The 22286-nt window shown below is 39.2% G+C and overlaps 1 protein-coding gene across 9 annotated transcripts in view; it reads left to right on the top strand.

Moving 5' to 3' along the window:
• Positions 1–22286, top strand: part of PXK (PX domain containing serine/threonine kinase like) — a 35566-nt gene that overhangs the window by 1829 nt on the left and 11451 nt on the right. For all 9 annotated transcript variants that reach the window (XM_068694571.1, XM_068694570.1, XM_068694574.1 and 6 more), the window contains exons 2-12: positions 7959–8009; positions 8687–8734; positions 13034–13220; positions 15162–15239; positions 15397–15470; positions 16382–16456; positions 17653–17757; positions 17906–18007; positions 18712–18873; positions 19679–19796; positions 20236–20314. In XM_068694571.1, the coding sequence (XP_068550672.1) occupies positions 7959–8009; positions 8687–8734; positions 13034–13220; positions 15162–15239; positions 15397–15470; positions 16382–16456; positions 17653–17757; positions 17906–18007; positions 18712–18873; positions 19679–19796; positions 20236–20314 (1079 nt within the window). The remainder of the gene's footprint in view (positions 1–7958; positions 8010–8686; positions 8735–13033; positions 13221–15161; positions 15240–15396; positions 15471–16381; positions 16457–17652; positions 17758–17905; positions 18008–18711; positions 18874–19678; positions 19797–20235; positions 20315–22286) is intronic.

Below are 22286 nucleotides of genomic sequence, written 5' to 3'. Positions count from 1 at the left end.
TCTTTTAGAATGAGTACTTGGAAGTAGATTTTCAATCCAGACTCTGTGTGTGTTGCCTTGTCTGGGTGAGTTTGGTAGCAAATGTTGCCTCCACCCCCTGCCTTTCATCCCTGTATTCTGTTACTAATGGATGTTCAGAAAAAAATCTCTACTGATTCGTTCTGATCTTTTGTTAATAACAGAATGCTGAAGCACTGTGCCTTTTGATTTAAAATCTGTCTCTACGATACATCTATTAGTAATTGTTTGTTTTACTGCAGAAGCCCTGTTGATAGTTGAAAGATGGTTTGAAGTGTCTGTAGCACAGATGGCTCGTATAGAGACAGTGTGGGATAACAAAATACAGGAAGCCATAACAGAGACTTGGTTTCTCATTTGATGTAAGTGGAGTATTTTGTCATTTTGGACATTTCATCCTATGTCCCTGGTATCTGAATAATTTGTTTATTAGTGGGCAATGCTGTCCATGATTTGAACTTGCCTGGTTTAAATAAGTCATGGAAGTAGATCCTTGTGTTTGAAGTGGTGTATAAATGAATCCTTTCTAAGAAACAGGGGTATATGTTGAAGTTTTTCTGTGGGGCATTAGAACTATATTACACTTTATTATGTTATAGTTGCAAGGAAGTAGGTTGTCTTTATCTCAGTGCTTTTTGGGGTTGTCCCTCACCCTGCCTCCAAGTGATTTCTTAACAAGGTATAGATCTATACAGTTCTTTATCCCAAATGAATGTTTGGAAAACTAGGTCTTCATACGCCAGACCTGTTTTAAAGCTGAAATACAAGGGCATCCAGGAATACATTTTATATTCTTCTGTCAGCAGTATGTATTAAAATTTTATAATCCTTCTTAATGCTGAAAGAATTGCTTGAAGTTTGCATTTATAATTTTTTCCTATATATCACTGCTTATAAAAGCATTCACATGGCGATGATGTAGGCCCAGATTAGATGCACCTTTACATTAGTACTAGTTCGTTTGTCACAGTAAACTCTCTACAGGTGTTGAAAGCAGCCAGTTTTCTGAATAACCAGCTGAGGAAAAGGCAAAGAATTTCAGGAAAAGCTCCATAGACATGGTGAAATACCACCCAGAAGACCAAAGCTTGTGTCAAATGAATAGTTTGCTGGCCTATTGTTCTAAGCAGTTTCTGTTGAGATTTAATACAACAGACTGGGTGAATGTAAAAGGAGTAACTTAGGGGCTGTACTTGGCAGAAATTAAGTTTCTGTTTCCCGGGAATGAAGGTGAAAGTAAAAAATAAAACTGAAAACAACCTGAAACTACTACATAATACCTGAACTCCCCAGAAACTTAAGAAGGGACAAAGCCAGTATTCAAAATACTATTGTAGAGATTTGTACTTTTTGCTTAGTAAGAGCATGCTGATCCCCTGGTATGTTTTGTTTCTAGATTTTTAGGAAAGCAGCTGCAAACATTTCTGGTTTGCTCACAAGCTCTTTATGTTTTTTTTCCAAGTGAGAAGAGCTGAGAAGCTCTTACTTGAGTTAGTACATCTGAGCTGGTGTGTAATCTCTGTGCCTTTGTGTTGCAACGAAGATATTGTCAGCAGAGTGTTTTTTTCTGCATGGTTATTTCAGGTGATAACTGAAAATGAAAGTGACACCTTTTCTTTTCTACAAAAGTTGTTTTCCTGGTTACACGTGTTACAAGCATTCTGACTTTTGCTGGAATGTGCGCTTACATGCGAATAATTGTATAGCGCAGTGTTTATAGAGTACATTTCATTTTGAAAGCCAAATAAATTTATATTGCAAACACATTCCAATGGTATCTCACTAAATAGATCTGAAATTACATAAGCAGACCCCCGTCAGCTTCATTGCATCTCCTTCTCTGTGCTTTAATCACATCACTAGCACGGCATAAGACACGAGGATAGCTGTACAACTTCCAGGAGCGTGTTGGGCACCTCACAGGCACGGTTCAGTGCTCCTGGTAGGTCTGTGTACCAGCCATTTGCAGACAATGAAGTTGTTTTGTTGCTGCTGCATTTGTTGTCTTTAGGAGTGGAATTACATCCGCTGTATGAAACCATTTCAAGTGTCTCATCTAAATGCCGAATGTTGTGCTCTGACAACAGAGGCATCCTCAGCACTACAGCTTTAATACTTGTTCAATGTTGAAATTGCTTTGTAGTGCGGTCTTTCCTCTGTGTGTTCACTGTTTAAAAGTGGCTTTCTGTGTAAGTCTTAAAATAGGATGCTGCGTTCTTCCACTAAAACCTAGACATACGCTGTATTATGAACCGCAAATGTGTACATACAAGTCTTAGAGCACTTCAAAGTAGTAAAACCACTAGTGAGTAATACACGTACTTCTGAACATTCCTTAATTCTCTTCCAAAGCAATTTTCCTTTTTCATGCATTTCATGTTGAAATTGAAGTAGTGAAACAGCCAATTTTGCTACAGTACATCCTTGTCTGAAAGGCATTTGGAAATGAACAGCTGAAATAAATCCCTCTTGTAACATACTTTCAGAATTTTTCATTTTCTTTAAGCGATGATGAATGTTGACACTCATAGCTTTTAGCTTTAAAAAAAAACATGTTGAAAAAAGCACTTATATTTTTTCCTACATTATTTCCTATATGTTTTTCTGTGCTACGAAAAATGGAGCCATATGTTTCTAGAACTTTAGAATATATTTTAAAAGCTTGTAAAGGACTTTGCACATCTGCTTTATAAGGAGCTCAATCTCTATAAGGTTGCCTTCACTTTGAAAAAAGATATCATGAAATTACTTTTAGAGGTGGCTTTGGACAGGGAGCTATTAGAGCTCTCGTTTGATGTTTTGGATATGTGGCTCTTCCACAGGACTTTATATATTTTAGATATTCTACCCTTATGGTTTCCAGTGCTGAACTTACCAAGTTATATTGCATCTGTAACTCCTGCAAAGACCGCAGGCAAAATATTGGTTCCTACAAAATCCTGCAGTATAATTAAGGTATTTTTATTGACTACTGAGTCTTTCCTGAGAAATGCTGAACATTTTCCCCTCTCTGACGAAGGCCAGGGTGGTACGGCGTATTGAAATGCCCTGGTTTCTTTCATCTCTCTCCAGAGCTTTTCTCGTTCAGTACGTTTCATTACGTGTAAACGCCTGTCCTATTTTTTTTTCCTGCAGTTGTCCTACTTCATAGCTTTCACTTGTTGGATGGCTTAGTCACTACTACAGAGCAGTGCGGTGTGCTTGGAGCCGTACGGTGCGCCCACTCGCGTGTGCTCAAAGGCAGGTAAACACCGGGCGCTGCTCCTGCACCAGATGGGCTCAGCAGCAGCTTGTGCAACTGTAAATACGGACTCTGCCCTGGAGTGAAGAGGTGCCCGAGCTGAGCAGCTTTCCCGATTTTGTTGCTGCTTTTCACATGGGAGATTTTCTAAATAAACACTTAAAAGAGCTTCTTATTAGAAATAGTTGCAATCCAGCCTTCTTAAGCAGGGATTGTATTCATGCTTAATTAGGCTTTCCTCTCTTTAATGCTTATAAAATAAAGCCCTTTCAAACTCGCAGTTGATGTGGCCTGAAGGTGACTGGATCTTTATAATGGTTGGCTTTTCAAGCCTGTTGGATTAAACAGATGCAGAGCAGAAATCTGTAAAATAGGCTGGCTACCCTGAGCCAGAAATTTGGAGACGATTTTCTTGAGAAAACAAAATGTATTACCTAATATTGGCCAAAGACTCTCTACTTTTTTTTTTTTTTTAAATATTTATCTCTAATTGCACCACTTGGTTTCTTATTTTGTCTCCACAAAAGCCTTTTCTTCTGTCTGCTTTCTGTTTTAATAACTAGGAAGGCCGATAAACAACAATTGTGAAGTGTTTTGACATACTTTGCAGTGTGACTTGCACCTAGGAATGCTGACAAAATTACCTGTGAGGCTCTGAACTGCTGATGCTGGTCTTTTAACTAAGGCTGGAATGCTGAGGTATATCTTGGGGAATGGGAGGAAAAAACACCTCAGAGTGGCTCTGTGTGGAAGTGGTTAAGCAGAATGATTTGGGTAAGATCAGGGTAATGTTAATGCCAGGCAGTAATCGTGGGCTTCCTGTTGGCACAAGATTGGAGAAGGGCAGCATGTTAGTCACTGAGCCATGTGGATGTTTGGAAAACACTTTTTTTGGAATCTCCATTTCTCTGTAGTGGTAGGAAGAAGATTTTAGGAAACGACTGTGAGGCTGGGGTCACACAGCTTTCCCTGCTCCCAACACTGTTTTCCTCTTTCTTGACTAATGAGAGCAGCCTGGAAGCGCTCCCATAGGTAAAACTGCTTTGCTTGGCATCTTTAAATACACACAGCCACGTGTACGTGTCGGGCTGCTGCTGGAACACTGGGCTTGTGGCAGGAACTGGCTCAGCAGTACCGGGAGGAAAAGCAGTGGGCGTACAAGCCTGACCCGCGTGGGACCCCTGAGGGGCAGGAGGTGGCCTGGGAGCAGTGGTGGACCTTGTGCAGCGGATGCTGGTGAGCTTGCTGCCCCGGGGCTGCATCGGCAGCACGAGGCCATCCCTCTCCTGCCTGCTGAGACCTTTCTGTGCAGTCTGGCAGCTGTTGGGACATTGTTGAAGTTGCTCGGTAAACTGAGTCCTGGAAACAATCCTGAGCCGTTCGTGTAGGAGTGAAAGACATGGGGATTTCTGCGTGACTCACGGGAAAGTGTAGCTAAATTAGACCTCACTGAGCCTGGTCTTAAATACCGAAAATTTTCAGCGGGAGTGAGAAAGGGCTAGCAACTATCAGAGCTGAGCCCTGTCTGTCACATTTTCCTGTTCTATGCAGTCAAACAGAACTTGTTCGGAGTGTGCCTGTCTTCCTTACAGCTTCAGTTTCTTTCCTATGGGCATGGGCATGGTCTCCGTCCTGCTAAAATTAGGCTGTGTCATTAGCTGTCTTTACCACGTAGTGCTAAAGTGGCCAACTCTTCAGTGAGTTTGGTGCTGATGGGAGCGTGGTGGGACTTTTTATCACAGACAAAACTAACAGCCACGTCTGCAGAGCTCTCTTGCTGTCGGTTGTGAATCCTGGGACATAAAATCTGGGGTCAATTAATGCTTTAGGACACCTGACCAGAACTGCATGGTCTGCGTGAAAACATAGTAGTGGCCCAAGTCTGTTTTTGTAACATAATCGTCCTGCGAAAATGAGATCTGGTGAAGGAAGGAAATGAGAGAGTTGTTTATCACCACGCTCTGCAGAGGAGACGACTGTCATATCGATCAGAGTGGTTGCATTCAGCATGATGCTTTGACAGTTGTCTAATGAATTGGTGTGCTCTGCCTGTCCGGGAGCGTTTTCTTGGAGTACAACAGCGAAGGTTAATCGCTGGATAACGAGTGAGTGCTCCAAGGGGTTGGGCAATAACTCTGCTGCTTTCAAAATACTAGAAAAGATGAATGACTGACTGCACACGGTGAATCATCCCTGACGTGTTTTTTTTTTTTTTTCAGAGAAATAGCCAGTGTTCCTTAGACTTGCTGAATAAGCAGTTGCTGCATTTTTCTGGCTGCGAGTGAAATAGTCTCTTCCTACTTCCCAAAATGCAGTAACAGTCACAAAATAGGAAAAGCCACATTAGCTGTGAATTTACGTTTCCATGTGTCTGCTTAATTGGTTTCTGTTAGAAAATATCCAAATATTATTAAGCTGGCTGAATTAGAATCAGCTCTGTGGAGGTTTCTTACCATTGTTGAGGATTTGGGCTTCTTGTTTTACAGGAAATTAACTTGATTATAATGTCAAATACTGTGGTTTTCATGCTTTACTAGTCTTGAATTTGTTCTCATGGATACGAGGTTCAAAGTTGCCACAGATAGTTGATAGCTGTTGCTGATAAAGGATATTTTGTGTGAATTTGAGAAAATGAAATAGCTTTCTTGCCTGAACAGCATTGTGCTTCAGAAGGAAACTCCAGTAAATAAATCCTGGGTGAGCTGAGGCTGAGCATCATCTGTAAGGTAACATCATCTGATGAGTGTTGCCTTCGGCTCTTGCCTGCAGTAGTCCTGATTCTTGCTTTATACTACTTCCCTTTCATGGTGGTAAGTGTTAAATGGAAGTTCAATTCTAAGGTGGGATTCTCTGATGTGCTCCACTTTGTTCGCTGGGATGTGTTTTTTCATCAGTGTATAAGCTCTTAATTAATTTCATTTGAAAGAGAAGAGTTAGTTCTGTGTGGTTCTGAAGGCAGCTTTCCCAAAAAACAGAAGACGTTTCATTGTACCTGAACGAGGTTAATAACAAATGTCTGTGCTGGATTTCTGACTGTGCAGCTGAATTTCTAATACCTCATGGATCATCAGACAGCCAATTGATGGAGTTATCTGTGCGGTATGCGGGTACGTGCCACGTTTGTAGGTACAGTTATAGTTATGGAATGGACAAATTGGGTGTGTAAACTTAAGGTGCTGGAAATGCTTTTGCTTTAAACTTACTTCATTATTGTTTATTTGTGATAACTTGGAATGCATCATTAATTTTAATATCCGACGGAAACCTTGGCCGTACGGCTCCGTTCTGACCTTTCTGTTTCTGCGAGACTCCCGTTGATGAAAGCCGTTCAGCACAATTGGGTGGTGTTGGAAATTGAAAAGTTATATCAGGTGCTCTTGTACCAGGGTGAATGAAGCCGTGTGAGCTGAGTGCGGTTCTGCCATCCATGGCTGAGTAGAGCGGAGAAGATGGGTTTGCTGAAAAGGCTGTGGGATGTGCAGCTTCCAACGTGGGAGGAAAGTGTAAAAGCATAGGTGGCTGGGTGGCTTCTTCCACCTCTTCTGGCTCTGGTTGCTCCTTGACACTCCTCAGTGCTCAGCATCACCTTCTCTCGAGCAGCACCGTAATGTTTTGGCTCTTCATTTCATGTCTTTCAATGTACATTATGTGGCTAGATCTCTGTAACGAGACTTTTTTGTTTGTTTGTTTTTTAAGAAAAGCTTCATTCATAGGACTTTCAGTAGATGCAAATGTTAAAGGAAGTACTTATCACTATACTTACAGCTAATTTTATTTCCTTGCCAATTAAACAATATGGTGACTATCTTTAAACAGAAAATATAGTCCTTTTCCTAGAAAGCCTTGTATATGATCTCAAAATGCCCAAAGTGTTTTTAGAGCTGCTTTCAAACTCCAAAAGAGTAGAGGTGAACTAAATCACTGCTTCCTCAAAGTATGTCTTTTCTGCAGAGGTGCACAAAATACTTGGTGTCTGTTCTTAAGGTAATTATTTAAGTTGCTGCATTGACCAGGTATTAGTCTACAAAAGGTAGGTTGAAGCTTGAAGTGAGAAAACTGAGAAGAATTGAGCTTTCTGAGTGTAATCATGGTGGGAGAATTATTGATCTTTAAAATCTAAAGGATAATTTAAATTAATGCTTGGGCTTGATGATCTTAGAGGTCTTTTCCAACCTAAATGATTCTATAATTAAATTTGCATTAGAAACGAAGAATTACCATGATGAGGAACTGATCTGTTCTAGTTACTCAAGTACATGCCAAACCTCTTTCATGTAAATATAACCAGAGGTTGGGCAGCTCTAGGTGTGTATTGGTGTTTTGCTCTGTTACGATGGAGGCAGTAATTCCTGGGGAGCACTGGTTAGATATTGGAGGTGAGGACAGGTTAATTCAGCTGTTTTCAGTAGAGATGATGTTTGCTGAGTATGCTCTTACCTTTTCCTTGACTGAGAGTGCTTCATTCTGCAAGCTCTTGGACCTCTTTTCATCTTTAACTCTGCAGAGCAGCGGGTGAGCTGCTGGCGATGGTCTGAACGAACCTAGCTCAGACCTTCACCTTGAAGCTCGAAGTCTGAACCTGAATTTTCTGCTTCTGAATGTTTCCTAATTGGGTAGTAGTGGTCACGTTTGGAGAAGTGCCTAATAACTTTATTCATCTCATTAGTTCTCATTCCTAATAACTTTTTCTTTTTACTAGGAATACATAATCCGTGTTCAGAGAGGAATTTCAGCAGAAAACAGTTGGCAGGTAATTTTGTAAACTCTGGTGCTGGAACCAAGATGCCTTTTTAGGAAGAACTTGAAAATTCTCTCTTCTTAGCTTCTTAAATTTGAGCTGGAGAGGGGAATGTTGGTGTAAATTGAGAACATAAAGTGCTTGAATACTTTGGTCAAAAACTGAGAAAAACACTGTAACTGCCAGCTACAGAAGGCAAGTTGTCTGCTGCTATTGTGAATTTTCCAGGAAAACAGAAAAAATGCCTGTCATGTTATTACCATGTGTTGGTATGGCTGTCATTTTTAAATTTCAAATGCCAGTTTGCCTTCTCTAGTGCTAAAATCACAGCCTTGCTAATCCACAGCCAGTAAAACCTAGAAGTAGTGATGAAGGTGATAGTGAAAAATTGCTGCTTCTAATAAGGCAAAAATGCATTGTTTGTAGGCAACTTCGCTCATAAATCTTTTTTTTTGGAAAGCTGTTTAAGATAATATTCAGGAATGCATTTTTGTTCTGGCTGAGATATCCTTAAAAACTCTTTGTGCTCTGGCAGTATGTCATAAATCCAGTAGTTATGCGTTTGTACAAAAATGGCTAAAAGAAGAGAATTACAAATGGGAATTACTTCTCTCTAATGGGATTTTGAACAGTAAAATGGTAATGAGAAAAGTAATATGCTTCCTCAACTTTTTCTTTATATTTTGCAGATTGTGAGGCGATACAGTGACTTCGACTTGCTTAATAATAGCTTGCAGGTAACTTTTACCCTTGATATATAAATATAAAATGTCAGAAGGATATATTTAAAATATCTTGAGATATTTTTGTGTATTGTACTGAAGAAAAAATATAAATTCACATTGCTATAAAGGGAAACTGTGATTTCAAATGTAACTTGAATGTATACTTTTTCACTCTTAGGCTTTTTTCTTGTAAAATTATAATTCTAGCATCAAGAGTACCAATTTATATATAAATGGTGGAGATTGGCAGATACTGAATCTTTCCCTTCAGTACTGTGACTTTTCCGGTTTTGTGTGTTATTATTTGTTCCTCCTTTGATTTGAGGAAAGCCAAGGCACATACCAACCTTATAAATTCAGCATTGAAGTGCTATGTGTCTCATTATTTATATTCGTCTAAAAGCACTTCCAGATGCTGCTTATCATGTGATGGATTTCTGTATCACTGAAAAGTGTTCCTGACTTAAACACAGGACTTACTGTGTTTTCTTTTGCTTTTTAGGACAATTATTTCTTTTTAGTTTGTGTGGGAAAAAGCAGGGTATAGGAGCGTGTTTGGGAGAAGGGGGGAAGCAGCAGTGACTCCTGGAGTGAAACTTGTTACTTGAGATTTCCATGGTACTAGGCAAGCAAGACAAAAAGCAAGCACTGCTGTGACTTGAGGGTGTATTTTTATGACTAATTCCCCCCATTAAATGTGTGAATTTGGGAACTTAATATAGCTTCCGCTCCCCTCCTCCCCCCCAATCAAACCAGCTATTTGCTTGATGAGCCTCGGTGAGCAAAAACATGTCAGGATGTTGAATCGTGCACGCCGATAGGGCAGGAATAATTTGAAGCAGATTAGCAGGTAGATGGGGGAGCAAATTAGTCATAATTCAATAGAGGCAGTGTGGTTGGGTTGTGTAATTATTTTGTTGAATATGCAGTAGCACACAGTAACTTTTGTCATGACCCAGAAACCTCTCGTGTGATGTGCTGAATAAATGCTAGACAAAGGTATCTCCTGCTCCAGCAAAATCCAAGATTGAAGATTAGAGGCACCTGTGGGAACACAAGGAAATGAAATGGTGCTGGTCGACATAGCGCACAGGAGTCATTGTAGTCTCAACCATTGTCAAGTTTTGATAGAGATCACAGAGAAACAATTTTGATGAGGCTTTAAAAAGAAGATAGTTCATTTTACTTTATTTTTTAAGCTACTGTAAGTCCTTCTTAACCATGGGGAACGTGTTAAGGCATGAGAAAGCTTTGTTGTCGTCTCATTTAACTTTCAAATGAGGCGGCTTTAGTGGAAAAGGCAACAGACCTTTTTAGACCTTAAATTTAGAGATGACAGGTTAGGCCTGGGTGGGTGATTAGAAAGGATCAAACAGATCCGTCGAGACGTAACCCTTTAACTTGGATAGGAGGATATGTAGAGGGAAGCTAAATTAACAGGACATGTTTGTTAACATTTGGCCTTCATCAGTGCAAACTCCTGCTTACTCCCTGAATCTCAAGCTCCTAGATTATTCTGCTTTCAACCGTCTGGAAGGGCAAAGATGTATCTGTGTTTGGAGATAGGCTCTTCTCCATACCTCTGGTAGGGAGCCGCCCTCAGACATGTAATTCTTCAGCCCAGCAGAGGTGAGTTTTAAGCCATTATCAAGGTTGCACAGCTCTGCTTTTGACAAACACCATTCTCCAGCCTTATTCTGTATGCCAGGGCTCAAGAGACACAAGACAGTAGCTGATGAGAAACATGCTGAAATTACTGTCTTCCCCCAACTGTTTTGTTCTCGAGCTTTTTTTATAAATTGCTCTTTGTGATGCTGGAGCTGTGGTTTTCTGATCCATTAAGACATACAGCACTCCTCAGTTCTTCCCATCTAGAACTCTTAAGCAACAATATTTCATCACAATGTTCAGGTCCTGTGAGCTGTTAAACATTTTAAGCTTTCACTTGTGTATGTAGAAATTAATAAAAAATAAACACACAAAAAAATCCCACAACCAAACAAACCACCACCAAAAAAAGGGGCAATAGAAAATACAAAAAATATATATATCCTCTTCATTCAAAACTAAAATGTCACTGGAAAAAAAATGCTGCTGGGGTTCCTTTGCATGCAAAGCTCGAAGTTCTTTCAGTTCTTGTGGCATGCTCAATCTCTGTAGGTTTGGGTGCTTCAGTTTGAACACAAAGCTGCAGCTGAGTTGAAATGCAGTTTTTCTACTGTTAATCTGAAGCTACCTGTGCAATAATAGTAAGGACTGAGAATTTAAGAATGTCCTAGGCAAAGGGATGCAGCTCTACCAGGCAGCTTGGTAATAAGGAGAGGTGTGTCTGTGACCTTGATCCGCATCAGAAAGCTTCAAGCCAGGTTCCCCGAGCCCCAGCCACATACCAGATTGAAAAGCCCCTTGCAGGCCATCCTGCATTTCTTCCTCTTTGTTTCTTTGACAGAGATGTGTGGAGATTATTGCCTGCTCTTCTGCTCTTTTAAATGAGCTGCTGGTAGTTATTTGCAGCAAGATATCTGGCTTCTGTGAAGCCTTTTATTGCAGCTCTTGAGCAGACATTCCTGTGCAGGCTGCGGTTCGAAGATAAGGAAGTTGGTTCCCAGGTTCTTCTGTGACCCATCCTTGGGTCAGAGCTGAGCTGGGGCCACTGGGATGTGCGCCTGTGTTGGGCAGGTCGGGACCTCAGTGAGGTGGTGTTTGGGGTAGGCAATGTTCTCACTGTGCCATGGGTTTTGGCAGACAGCTACAAAAACCTGGGGGCGAAGGCCACTTTCTGATGGAAAATAGAAAATGTGTGGTTGGCTGAAATGAAACAAAAGAAGAAGTAGTGGTTTGAAAGCGTCTGAACTAGAGTCCTTTTTGCTCTGATGGTAGCCAGCTGTCAGGTCAAGAAGGTAAAGGTGACAGTGGTTTGACATGCTTTTCAAGTGAGTCATGTCAGAAATGCATTTTGTTTTTATTTAGAAACTTTTGTTGGGGGTAAGAGTGGTATGCCAAAAGTTCTGATTTGGTGAATTGCAGGTTGTAAGTAGTGCTATTTTGTTTTGGGATTTTTATTGTTTTTTCCTTTTGGTGTAAAAGAGCATTAATAAAAGCTCAGTGGATAGAATGATTTTTATTAACATCTTCTGTAATTCAGATGTAGCTACAGCTCTTTTCCAGCCTATGATGTGTAGCCAGAGCCAGAAGGTTTGGCAGGGGGAAATAATTCCTGTGTTCAAGGAGAAGAAAAGGAGAGGGATTGCTACCTCAGCCACAGTTTGTTGAACTAATCCTTCCATTTTTCCACAAGTTAAAGCGAGGATTGTTCAAACCCTCAGAAGTCCCTGTCTTCTCCTTGGTGACCTGTTTGGCTTAGAAGTGAGGTTATTGCATTTAATGGAATTGATTCCTGCAAGACGCCTTTCTTAAAGATAACACCTGTGGAGATGCAGCATACCTGAGGCTGATGCTTTGATCTGCAGGACAGCGATGTGTTAACAACATGAAAAATTTATTCTGGCGATTCATATGATGTAATTGAATATAAACAGTATGCAGCCTAGTTTTGTTTTCTGAAGATGATCTCTTTGATCTGACTTACATAAAGCTTTGGATTTCTGCATAATTCTTCATTTTCCTATTTTAAAGCATTTCCCAGATTTTATCTGAAGCTTTGGGTCACACGTCAACATTAAACAACTACTGTATATCTGCCAGTAGATTGCAGCTATTTCTAGGCTGAAAGATACATAGCAGTTCAAAAAATGTATAGCAACAAATTCAGAAAAGAAAGTGGAAAAGTTGCACCATATCTGAAGTTACAGGTTTAAAATACTGACAATAAGGGCTGTAAATTATCCATAAAAGCAGTAGAGGCAAGAGGAAAGTTATTGATCTGCATCTCTTTAATAAAGCATAAATCTAGCAGGAGAAAATGGTAAGGTGTTTTTGTTTTGTGTGCTGCTTCTCTATGTGTGCAAAGGTATGTCATACGAAGGATTTGGCTGAGAACTGGAGCTATTTAGTGTCTGAAAGCTTTGTGTAGTGATCTTAAATGCATGACTCACCAGCAAAAATCTATCAGCTTGCATCTTCAGTGTCATTCCGTTTATGGATCTCTTCACACTGAGATGCAAGCTATTGTCTGACTACCTCTCTCTGATAATAGTACCTTAAAAACCATAAAAGCTTGTATATACACGGTATAGAAATAATTATATAGTAGTTAGCTCACTGCTCAGTCTCTTTTATTTTCTGGATTGTTGGTCTACATCCCCGAGGCATTTTGAGAGCACTGTTGGTAATTTTCCTTCTCTTTTTAAGATCTCAACGCTAAGTCTACCTCTTCCTCCAAAAAAGTTGATTGGAAATATGGAACGTGAATTCATAGCTGAAAGACAGAAAGGACTCCAGGCCTATCTCGATGTAATTACTTCCCATCACATACTGTCTAACTGTGAACTCGTAAAAAAATTTTTGGACCCAAACAGCTATTCTGTAAACTACACTGGTAAGTGAGGAATTGTAAAACTGCATTACAGCTTCTCTTTAGCATGTGTGCATGTCTTCCATTAATGCTGGCAAGGATTTACACTACAGCATGTTACAGGGGAAGTAAAACTATTATGTGTAGCTACACAAGCTATCAAAACTCTTGTGTATAACCACATGCACGGTATGATAATGTTTCTCCAGGTCTGTACATGAATGATGCTGTGATTGTCAAATCTAAATGTTTGAATCATTCTACAGAGGAGTGTTGAGGGTCAGGATCTAAATAAGATGAACTTGGAGAGGGTGCTAAAGAAACCAAAATCTGTTTTTTCCCCAACTGGTGATAAATGGGAGGGCTGGGGGTTACAAGTTATTTGTTTACCAGGGTGTGAGGTGGAGCTAAGCTTGTCAGTTCTGTAGTCTGCTAAAACAGCTGATTTTCTGAACAGCAAAGCTTAAATTTGTCATGTTTCTTAGATTTTTCAGATCGAGGGAAATAAACATGATCGTCTTGTCTAGCTCCCACTATCACTTTGGGTTGTGGCACTTCCTAGAACTGATTGTTTGAGATAGTTTCAATGCTTTTTTCTTGATTAAGCCATGTTCCCCCGATTGAAAAATGAGTGCATTCCTTAAAACAGTATCCCAATGATCGGTTCTCTTCATTATTAAATGTTTCTTCTTTGAATTTGTCTGGCTTCGTCCACTGGAAATGGTTAGAATTTGTGTGATAGACTGAAAAACTTCCCCTTCGTGATGAAACCCACACCACAGACTCTTTGCAAAATGCAAAGCTTGTTTTCATAAAAGCACAGCCAGCCTACTCAAGCAGGAACTTACTGCTTCCTTTTCACTTGTCTTTTTGCTCTCTCTTTATGTAACATTTTTCTGTCTTCAGCTTCAAAGTGCAAAGAACATTTCCCGGATGTTTATGCTAAGCTGTGGAGGAGATGTAGATTACTAGTAACTCTTTAAGGATGCAGTTTGTCCGGCTAATGCTGAGCAAACAGTTTAAATCCTTTAGGAGATACTGTGATTTCTGTGTTAATTCTGAATGCTTTCATCAAAATTATTTTTGTGCAAGTTGCAGAGAAGTAAGTAGCAATCAAATTGTTGCCTGTGGTCTTTGGAGACACCATCAATTTGTCTGTTTTTAATCTTGGAGCAGTGAGCTGATATTTATTGCATTGTTACCTCTCTTTTTCATAGCATATTTTTAGAGAGAGGACAGGCTGCAGAGAGATATGGTGCATCCTTACCTTTTTGCTGTGTTTCTAAACCAAGATAAGCCATGTGAGAGAAAACTCCTTGCTGGCATGGTTCCCTTTCTGCCCCTGCTGTCACCACTTCCCACTGAGATTTCCCCTTAAATCGCTTCATGAATACACCAGTTGTATTCCCAGCTGTGGGAGAATTCAGTAACCAGAAGGGTGTCGTTTTTTTGTTTTGTTTTTTGTTTTCCGTCTCAGAAATGCATGTTGGATCATGACAGCTAGAAAAATACCTTTGCCTGCACTGAAAAGGGCAGAATAACATGTAGCAAAACAAAGAGCTGATGCATTTACATGTTAAAAATGACGGTGTAGGCACACATTAAGAGATTTACAAGTTAGCACTTCTACAGGCATGGCAAAAACATTTTTAAATCTAATGTAGGGTATTCCAACTGTGGAAAGTCTTGCATTTAGGCTTGGAAATGTAGATCTAGTAGAAATAGAAGGCAAACCCACTAAGCTGTGTTTTCTGAAGGCAGTGCTTTCTCTGTTTTCTCAGTGGATTTGACTTCTCAGGTTAAAAATGCAAATGCCCTGTAACTGTGTTTTTATCTGATTTCCTTTTAAAGTGATTTTGCTGACTGAGTCTTAATTCCTGCAGGCTTCCTTCTGGCATTGAACTTTACCTAATATGTGCAAAAAATCACATTAAATAGTCTCTCAAAAACATTTATTTTTTACAGAAATTGCCTTACAGCATGTTTCAATGTTCTTCCGATCAGAGCCAAAGTGGGAAGTGGTGGAGCCATTAAAAGATATAGGTAAGAAGAATATGTATGTGCGAAAACTTGTCTTATTTTTTCCAGTGGGTTGTCCTAAGATAACAGTACTATCGTTGCTTACAAGCCTTGTGCTGCATGTAAGCCATGTCATTTACTAATGTTTTAATTAAACCTGCTGATGACTCTTTTCTTGTAGGTTGGCGAATACGTAAGAAATATTTCTTAATGAAGATAAAGAATCAACCAAAGGAACGGCTAATGTTAAGCTGGGTATATATACTTTTATGGAATTCCCAAGTCTTTAATAATTATCTTTCCTTGTTTTGTTTATATCAACTACCTGATGTTACTGACAGATTCAAGAGCTCACTCTTTGAAAGCATCTTGAGAGCCCTTGGTTGGTTGTGTGGTGTGGAAAATTCTGCTTCTTTCCTCTGGTGGCAAGCCCAATTTGAAAATTTCTGTGCCAGGTTCCCACTCCTGCAGCCCCATTTACTGTTTTTTAGTTGTAATGGTGTATGTAGCTGGTGATCATAGTGTCACATAGCTCACCAAAAGTAACAAGGCGATTCTTTTTCAATATTGGGTTATTTTTACTAGGTTGTTTAGTGGTTCTGAGAAGCTAGTAGGTGAGAAAGGCACAATGAGAAAGGCACAAATTGCTCCTTTGCCACAGGCATTTTTGGACGTCAAATAGTTTGTTGTTCCTAAACACTTAGTTATGCTCCTGTGTTGAAACCTGTTGCCCTCTTAATTGTATCAGCACAGCTGTTACTGAGACTTTACTGGAGGGTAGGTGTTGCTAAAACCTGCAGAAGAAGGGGAGAGGTGGTTTTGGTGGAGGGGAAGAATGGTGAGAGTTATGCTTTACTAGTTCACAGTTTACACAGTGCTTCAGTTTGGGTTTGGCAGAGTTCATACAGTGGTAGTAATAGAGGTCAGATATGGAGGAGGAAGCAGGCAATAATGCTTGCTTACTGTAAGGTCAGATGCTTTGTATTGTGAAAGCATGACCTTACTCATTCAGCCTTTTAAAGTTTGCTTCTTTATGTGTAATTTGCTGTTCAAAATTTACCTTTGAGCAGCTGTCTTAATTTGTGAGAGCAGAATGTAGATAATTTTTTTTTTTTACGGAATGCAACATATATTGTGATGCCTTTTCTTTTCCTATTTATTTCTAGGCTGATCTAGGCCCTGATAAATACTTGTCTGACAAAGACTTACAGTATGCTGTGAAACTTCTTTCTTCCTGCTCTGTGAGTATTCCTTGAAGACTTTTAAATTGTGCCAGCGCACAAAAAAAAGTGCTTACAAAAGCTGATCTTGCAGAAGTACATCTAGATTGTTAGAAATAGTTTGTAATTTTCCTTTCATTTAAAGATGTGTGAACCTTTTAATTAAATTCCCCGCACAATATGAGCTAACATGTTCCCAGTGCAAACAATAAACCTGCAGGATTTTTACAGAAGTTTGAGTTGTAGCTAATTGTATTTTTCCCATCTGGAACAGTACTGTGAGATCATGAGCTTTTATTTCATCTTCTCAATACTTTTAGGCTGTTAGGGTAGTGCTGCCTAGATGTCATTGTTATCCAGTGTACTGGGGATATTCTTGGGCAGCAGTGCACAAGGCAGTGGAATGAGTCATTATTTTTTTGGTTCTTTGAACTTGGGACAGCAATGTCTTATTAGAGGTGCGATGAAGGCTGTACAGTGTAAGCTCCTGTGTAATGCCAAATTATAAAACTGACACCTTATAAATCCAGTAGACGTCTGTCCGAATAAAGGGACTGGCTGAAAAGGATGGTATTTCAAATGGGTAAACCTCTACATGTAGTCCTGAAACTTGGAAGTGCACATACCAAAATAGGCTGAAAATTAGCCTTTTAACCCCCAAACCAGACCAAACCCACTATATTAAAATAAGATCTGAACAAGGGGTCTCTTCCTAACTAACAATTTCAGTTGATGTATGTGTTGCACATGTAATTTATTTCAACATGTGCTGTCTCATTTGGTTTCATAACGTTCCAGGAAGTTGTTACACGGATTTCTAAAGATGTAGGGCTGTTATGACAATTATTAATGCTGTCTTTCCTTGTGTGCCATAGTTGTATAAAACCATGAATGAATTTTTTAGCTTAGCTAATGTATTAAGTGTTAATTGGGGTGGATTCTTCATTTGTCTAAACTCCCAGTCTTTTAATTTTTAAAACAAAGAGGACAGTGGATTTTTCTGGATTTATTGTGAATATTGAGCAATGTCCTTGTGAAGTTTTCTTTGCATTTGCTTCAGGGTAAGAGTGAATAACTTGAGCAAATGTCACTGACAGAATCCAATTTATTACTTCAAACATACAATTCAGACGGATCTTGTGTTTCTTGTGAATCAAGCAAAAATTAATTACAAAATCTGTCATCTGAAACTTACCTACAGTTTCTTCTTTTGGTAGCATCCCTATATTTACAAAATCACTTTTGCCACTGCCAATGAATCTTCAGCACTGGTTATTAGACCATTCAGTGAAAAAGGGACACTAAAGGACCTTATTTATAAGGTAATGTCTTCTCTCCCTCTTCCCCCAGTTCAAATGGTTGGAATGATCACAGTCTTTTCTAAAACTGTTTACAATGTATTGCTAAGCAAGCTAAGACAATTCCTGGCTTTTCTGGGCATGCTACTTGATACGTATACTTCTTTTAAAGGCAAAACCAAAAGACCCATTCCTGAAGAAGTATTGCAATCCTAAAAAAATTCAAGGTCTTGAACTTCAGCAAATAAAAACATATGGAAGACAAATATTAGAGGTAATTTTTTTTTTGCTTTCTTTACCAGCCTTTATGTGTTGGTGGGTGTTTGATTGTTTTGATTTTTTTTTGTTTTGTTTTTTTTTTTTGTTTTTTTGAGACCAACTAAGTAGAAAAATAGACAAACTTCTGTTTATGCAAGCTTTTTTCTTGGCAGCAGTCTTCAAAGCTAAATTTAAATTGAGATTAACTGCTGGTACTTGAATTTAGATATTTATGTGTGAGGCCACTTCTGACGAAAAATAAACAAAAAAAAAGGATAATAAAAAGGCAGCTGTTACATGTGGAGCTGAGGTGGGAGAGAGGTGGTAGTGTAGTTTATGTACCATGGGGAGAAAAGGGAAAGAAGTAATTCATATCTTATGGAATATGGACCACAAAATCATTGTCACTGATTTAAATAAAAAAATTTAAAACTTTAATATTCTGTAGAATTGTGACTTTTAGTTTCCATGTCTCTCTGGGAGGTGTCCATAAGTCAGCTTTGAGTATTAGCATCAAATATTTGTTTTGTGAGAAATGTTACCAGTGAAATGGGAATGAATAATCAGCCAAAGGTGATGCAGATAGAAGATCAAGTTGAGCAGGCATTCTAAATTAGAGGCCTCGTTTATTATTTGTCTGCTTTAGTACTGGAGCATTTGAGATCTTGAGATTATCAGAGAGTCTTGTGACAGTGCTTCTGTCTTGGATTTTTTTTTCAGGTATTAAAATTCTTACATGAGAAAGGATTTCCTTATGGCCATCTTCATGCTGCCAATGTAATGTTGGATGGGGACACGTGCAAGTTATTGGATCTAGAAAATTCCTTGTTGGGACTTCCATCATTTTATCGATCATACTTTTCACAGTTTCGGAAAATTAATGTAAGTTTCAGAAAATTAATGTAGTTGATTCTTACACATCCCTTGATCCTCAACTAGTGTTTGTGGAGAACTGACTTGAATGAAAAATGTCTCCCTCAATGATCCCCTACCACCTTTTTTTACTTTTATTTTACTTTCAATGTGGCTGCAAAGAAGTTTTGCTGCAGCACACTATAGACACTGTAGTGAGCAGAAGGGGAGTGCAAATCAGCGTTTTCTTGACAGCCACACACTGGCACAAATATAGGTGAACTGCAGCCTTGTTTTTAAGACTGCTTTTCATACTTGTACACATCAAGCTTATAAAAGATATTTTTTAAAATTTATCTGAAGGGTGTCTATTAACTGCAGGTTTATACAGGAAAATACTATCTTCCTACAAAATATTAAACCTAATTTGTCCTGTTGTAGTGATACAGTCTTTTAGCTAGCGCCTTGCCTTGCAATGCGTATTGTAATAAATTACATACAGCATCATGAGACAGCTGCGTGCTGACCTTGCTAAACAAGTTTTACTGTGTTTAGCAAGAGAAATGATCAAAAGTTCATGGTTAGTCCAAATCTTTTAGTGCCATGAAAGCACTAAGCCTCCTCCAGTAAGAGAATCCACTCCTCTATAAAACATGTTTCAGAAATCTCAGAACTATGCTGCACATATGTACAGCTTATACAAGCCCAAGGAGGGGTGAAGGAGGCTCTCCTAGCCTTGTTTGGTATGTATTTCTACAGGGAGGTAGATACAAAGACAGCAAAGTGGCAGCTGGTTGTTGTGTTTTTCATTTTTTTTTTTTTTTTTCCTCTACAGACTTTAGAAAGCATTGATGTACATTGCTTTGGGCACTTACTGTATGAAATGACATATGGAAGACCCCCAGATACAATTCCAGTAGACAGCTTCCCTCCTGCACCATCCGTGTTTGTTGGTTAGTATACGTTTAAGACAATGTCAGTCTGACTTCCTGGCTACCCTTACCTTTTACTGAAGCTGAAATGTTGTGAAATAGGAGCCTAAGACTTTAGTAGCCTGTAACAGGAAATTATTTAGCAATTTAAAAAAATAGCAAATGTGTTCTTCCTCAAATACATAGCATATAAATGTTTTTTTTTAAACTTTTTTATGAGTGATAAAACAGTGTGCAGTGATTAGATGTCTGGATCCCCTGGCCTCATGTCTAACATTCTTGAAAAGTTTGTGTGTGTAACAATAATACTATAATAAAAAACATGTGTCATAAAGCTTCATCACTGCTTAGTTGATGGAGTACATGGGGGAGCATAACACAGAAGTGCCAGGCTTTCATTATAATTTGTTTGCTATTCTGTAGCGCAAAAATGTGTCCGTACTTATTTTTTCTTTGGTAGTGTCTGTGTTGGAATCCATTCTGACCTGTGAAGCTATGAAGAATGGCATGCCAACTGTTTCACGGCTCTTACAGATGCCGTAAGTGTTAATGTACTTGTTCCATGCTCATAGTAATATTTTTAATTATTTAAGGAGGAAGAATCTTTTTGCTCGTTCCTTATCTGGAAGATTTGTTCCTCATTCTGAGGGATGTGTAGTGTATCCCAAGTGAGGGTTTAAAACTGATGGACTTCATGGTCCCATTGCTTTTGAATATGATAGGAGCTCATTTAAAATTTCTGTCTTTTGGGGTGCTGGAGCTGTTACGAGTGCATTTTACTTAGCATGGCACTGTGGTTTCAAATGATCGAGCTATTAAAGCAGTGCAAGCACGATTAAGAACATGTACAGATCATTTAAAGCATTTAGTGTAAGGAATGTTTTTTGTGTGACCCTTTTAGATCTACTTCAGTAGATTTAGCTATCAGTTTACTTACGACTTAGCAAAATAAATCTCTAGCTCTGCTCGGCAGAAACATTTAGACTGGGTCAAAGCCGTGTGCAGAAGTTCTGGCTGGTTTCTTGCAAGGCTGGCTTAGGGACTCAGTGAAGCATAAACAGAAAATATTTCCTTCCAGGCTGTCCTCCTCATGATGTAGTGAAGTAGTAAAGGTGGATACAGAGTGAGAATAGGATGCAGCAAGTGTCAGTGCATGACTGAGCAGGAGACTGTACCTGTCTGCAGTGCCACCCGTCCTGCAGCTAGGAGACAGCAGTACTGGGGAAGTTGTCTGCAGGCTCTGCGCTGTGACGTGTCATCAGCGTGCTGAGCACAGAATCACAGTTCCTGGTGGGCTCGCTTTTTGATAGTATGAGGTGCCAGAATCGTGACCTCATGAATGACAGATTGCCCATATCTAAATCTGGGTCTGATCTCACAGCGTACGGATTGCAGGATGTTTAAAGCATGCTCCAAGAGTCATATTTCCTGGTTGGGACGGGTCCCTGCAGTCGTGTCCCAACCTTCTATTCCTTCTGTTCCTCCCTTCCTCTGCTCTTGAAGGAAGCAGGAGGTAGACAGAAGAAAGTATGGAGAAATTCTGGAAGAAAACTGTGACTACAGGAATATCCAAGTGTTAGAAGATGTTGAACAATGTATGACTGGCTCTATCTACTGTGTAGGATATGTACTACATTCCCTTCATACCCATACTCTTTACAAAAGTGTTTTTCATAATGTGTAATGTGATGAATATAACTTAAATATTTGTTAAGTTATTCCAAATAAACTATGAGTTTACTTTAATTTTGCAAGGATATGTAGTCAGAAAGGGGCAGAAAATTGCCCTGTAAACAAAGGTGAGCTTTATTTTTTCTTTAGCCTTTTTTTAATTTGAGTTATTTCTGATTTTTTCATGGACTAGTGATCTTACAATCTTGATTCTATATTTAAATTTGTTTTCTCTAGTATAGAACTGTGATAACTTTCCATAGTGAACGTCAACAGAAATCTCTGAAATGCTTATTTGGGAGCCAGGCTTGGTGATCTCTTTCTGGGACAGTTTTCTAGTATGTTCTCCAGAACAAAGTACCTTGAAAAGGACTAAGTAGTTGATTTTCAGACTAACATTGCCCTCTAGTGTCTTTGTTTTGGATGGAAAAGTAATAATCATTTATAGTTTTGCTGATGGAGGTGAGTGAAACTGTTAGGATAGTTGCTTTAATTACCTTTGCTGGAGTATGGACAAGAATGCAGATATTTTGAAATGTTTGCTCATTGATCTTTTACGTGGTTCTTGTTAATGCTAAAGTAACAGTTGTGCTAAGAGTGCACCTGAAAAGATCAATGATTTCTTAGGTGAAATTTATTAAGGTCCCTGTCAATCTTCTGTTATTAAGGAATCAATGTACTTACAAGGAAAAATCATTTGTTTTGGGAAGTCCTTGTCTGCCTTTGATAATTACAGCCATTCTTTCAGCTTTCAAAATACATCCTAGAGTCTTGCTAAGTCTGCTGTCAGCAGTGGCTATGTTCTGAGGGCTCGATGCTGCTAATTATAAGCAGGGCTTG

Source organism: Anas acuta, chromosome 11 (assembly GCF_963932015.1).
Source record: "Anas acuta chromosome 11, bAnaAcu1.1, whole genome shotgun sequence".
NCBI lineage: Eukaryota > Metazoa > Chordata > Aves > Anseriformes > Anatidae > Anas > Anas acuta.
This window is presented reverse-complemented; position numbering and strand designations above follow the sequence as displayed.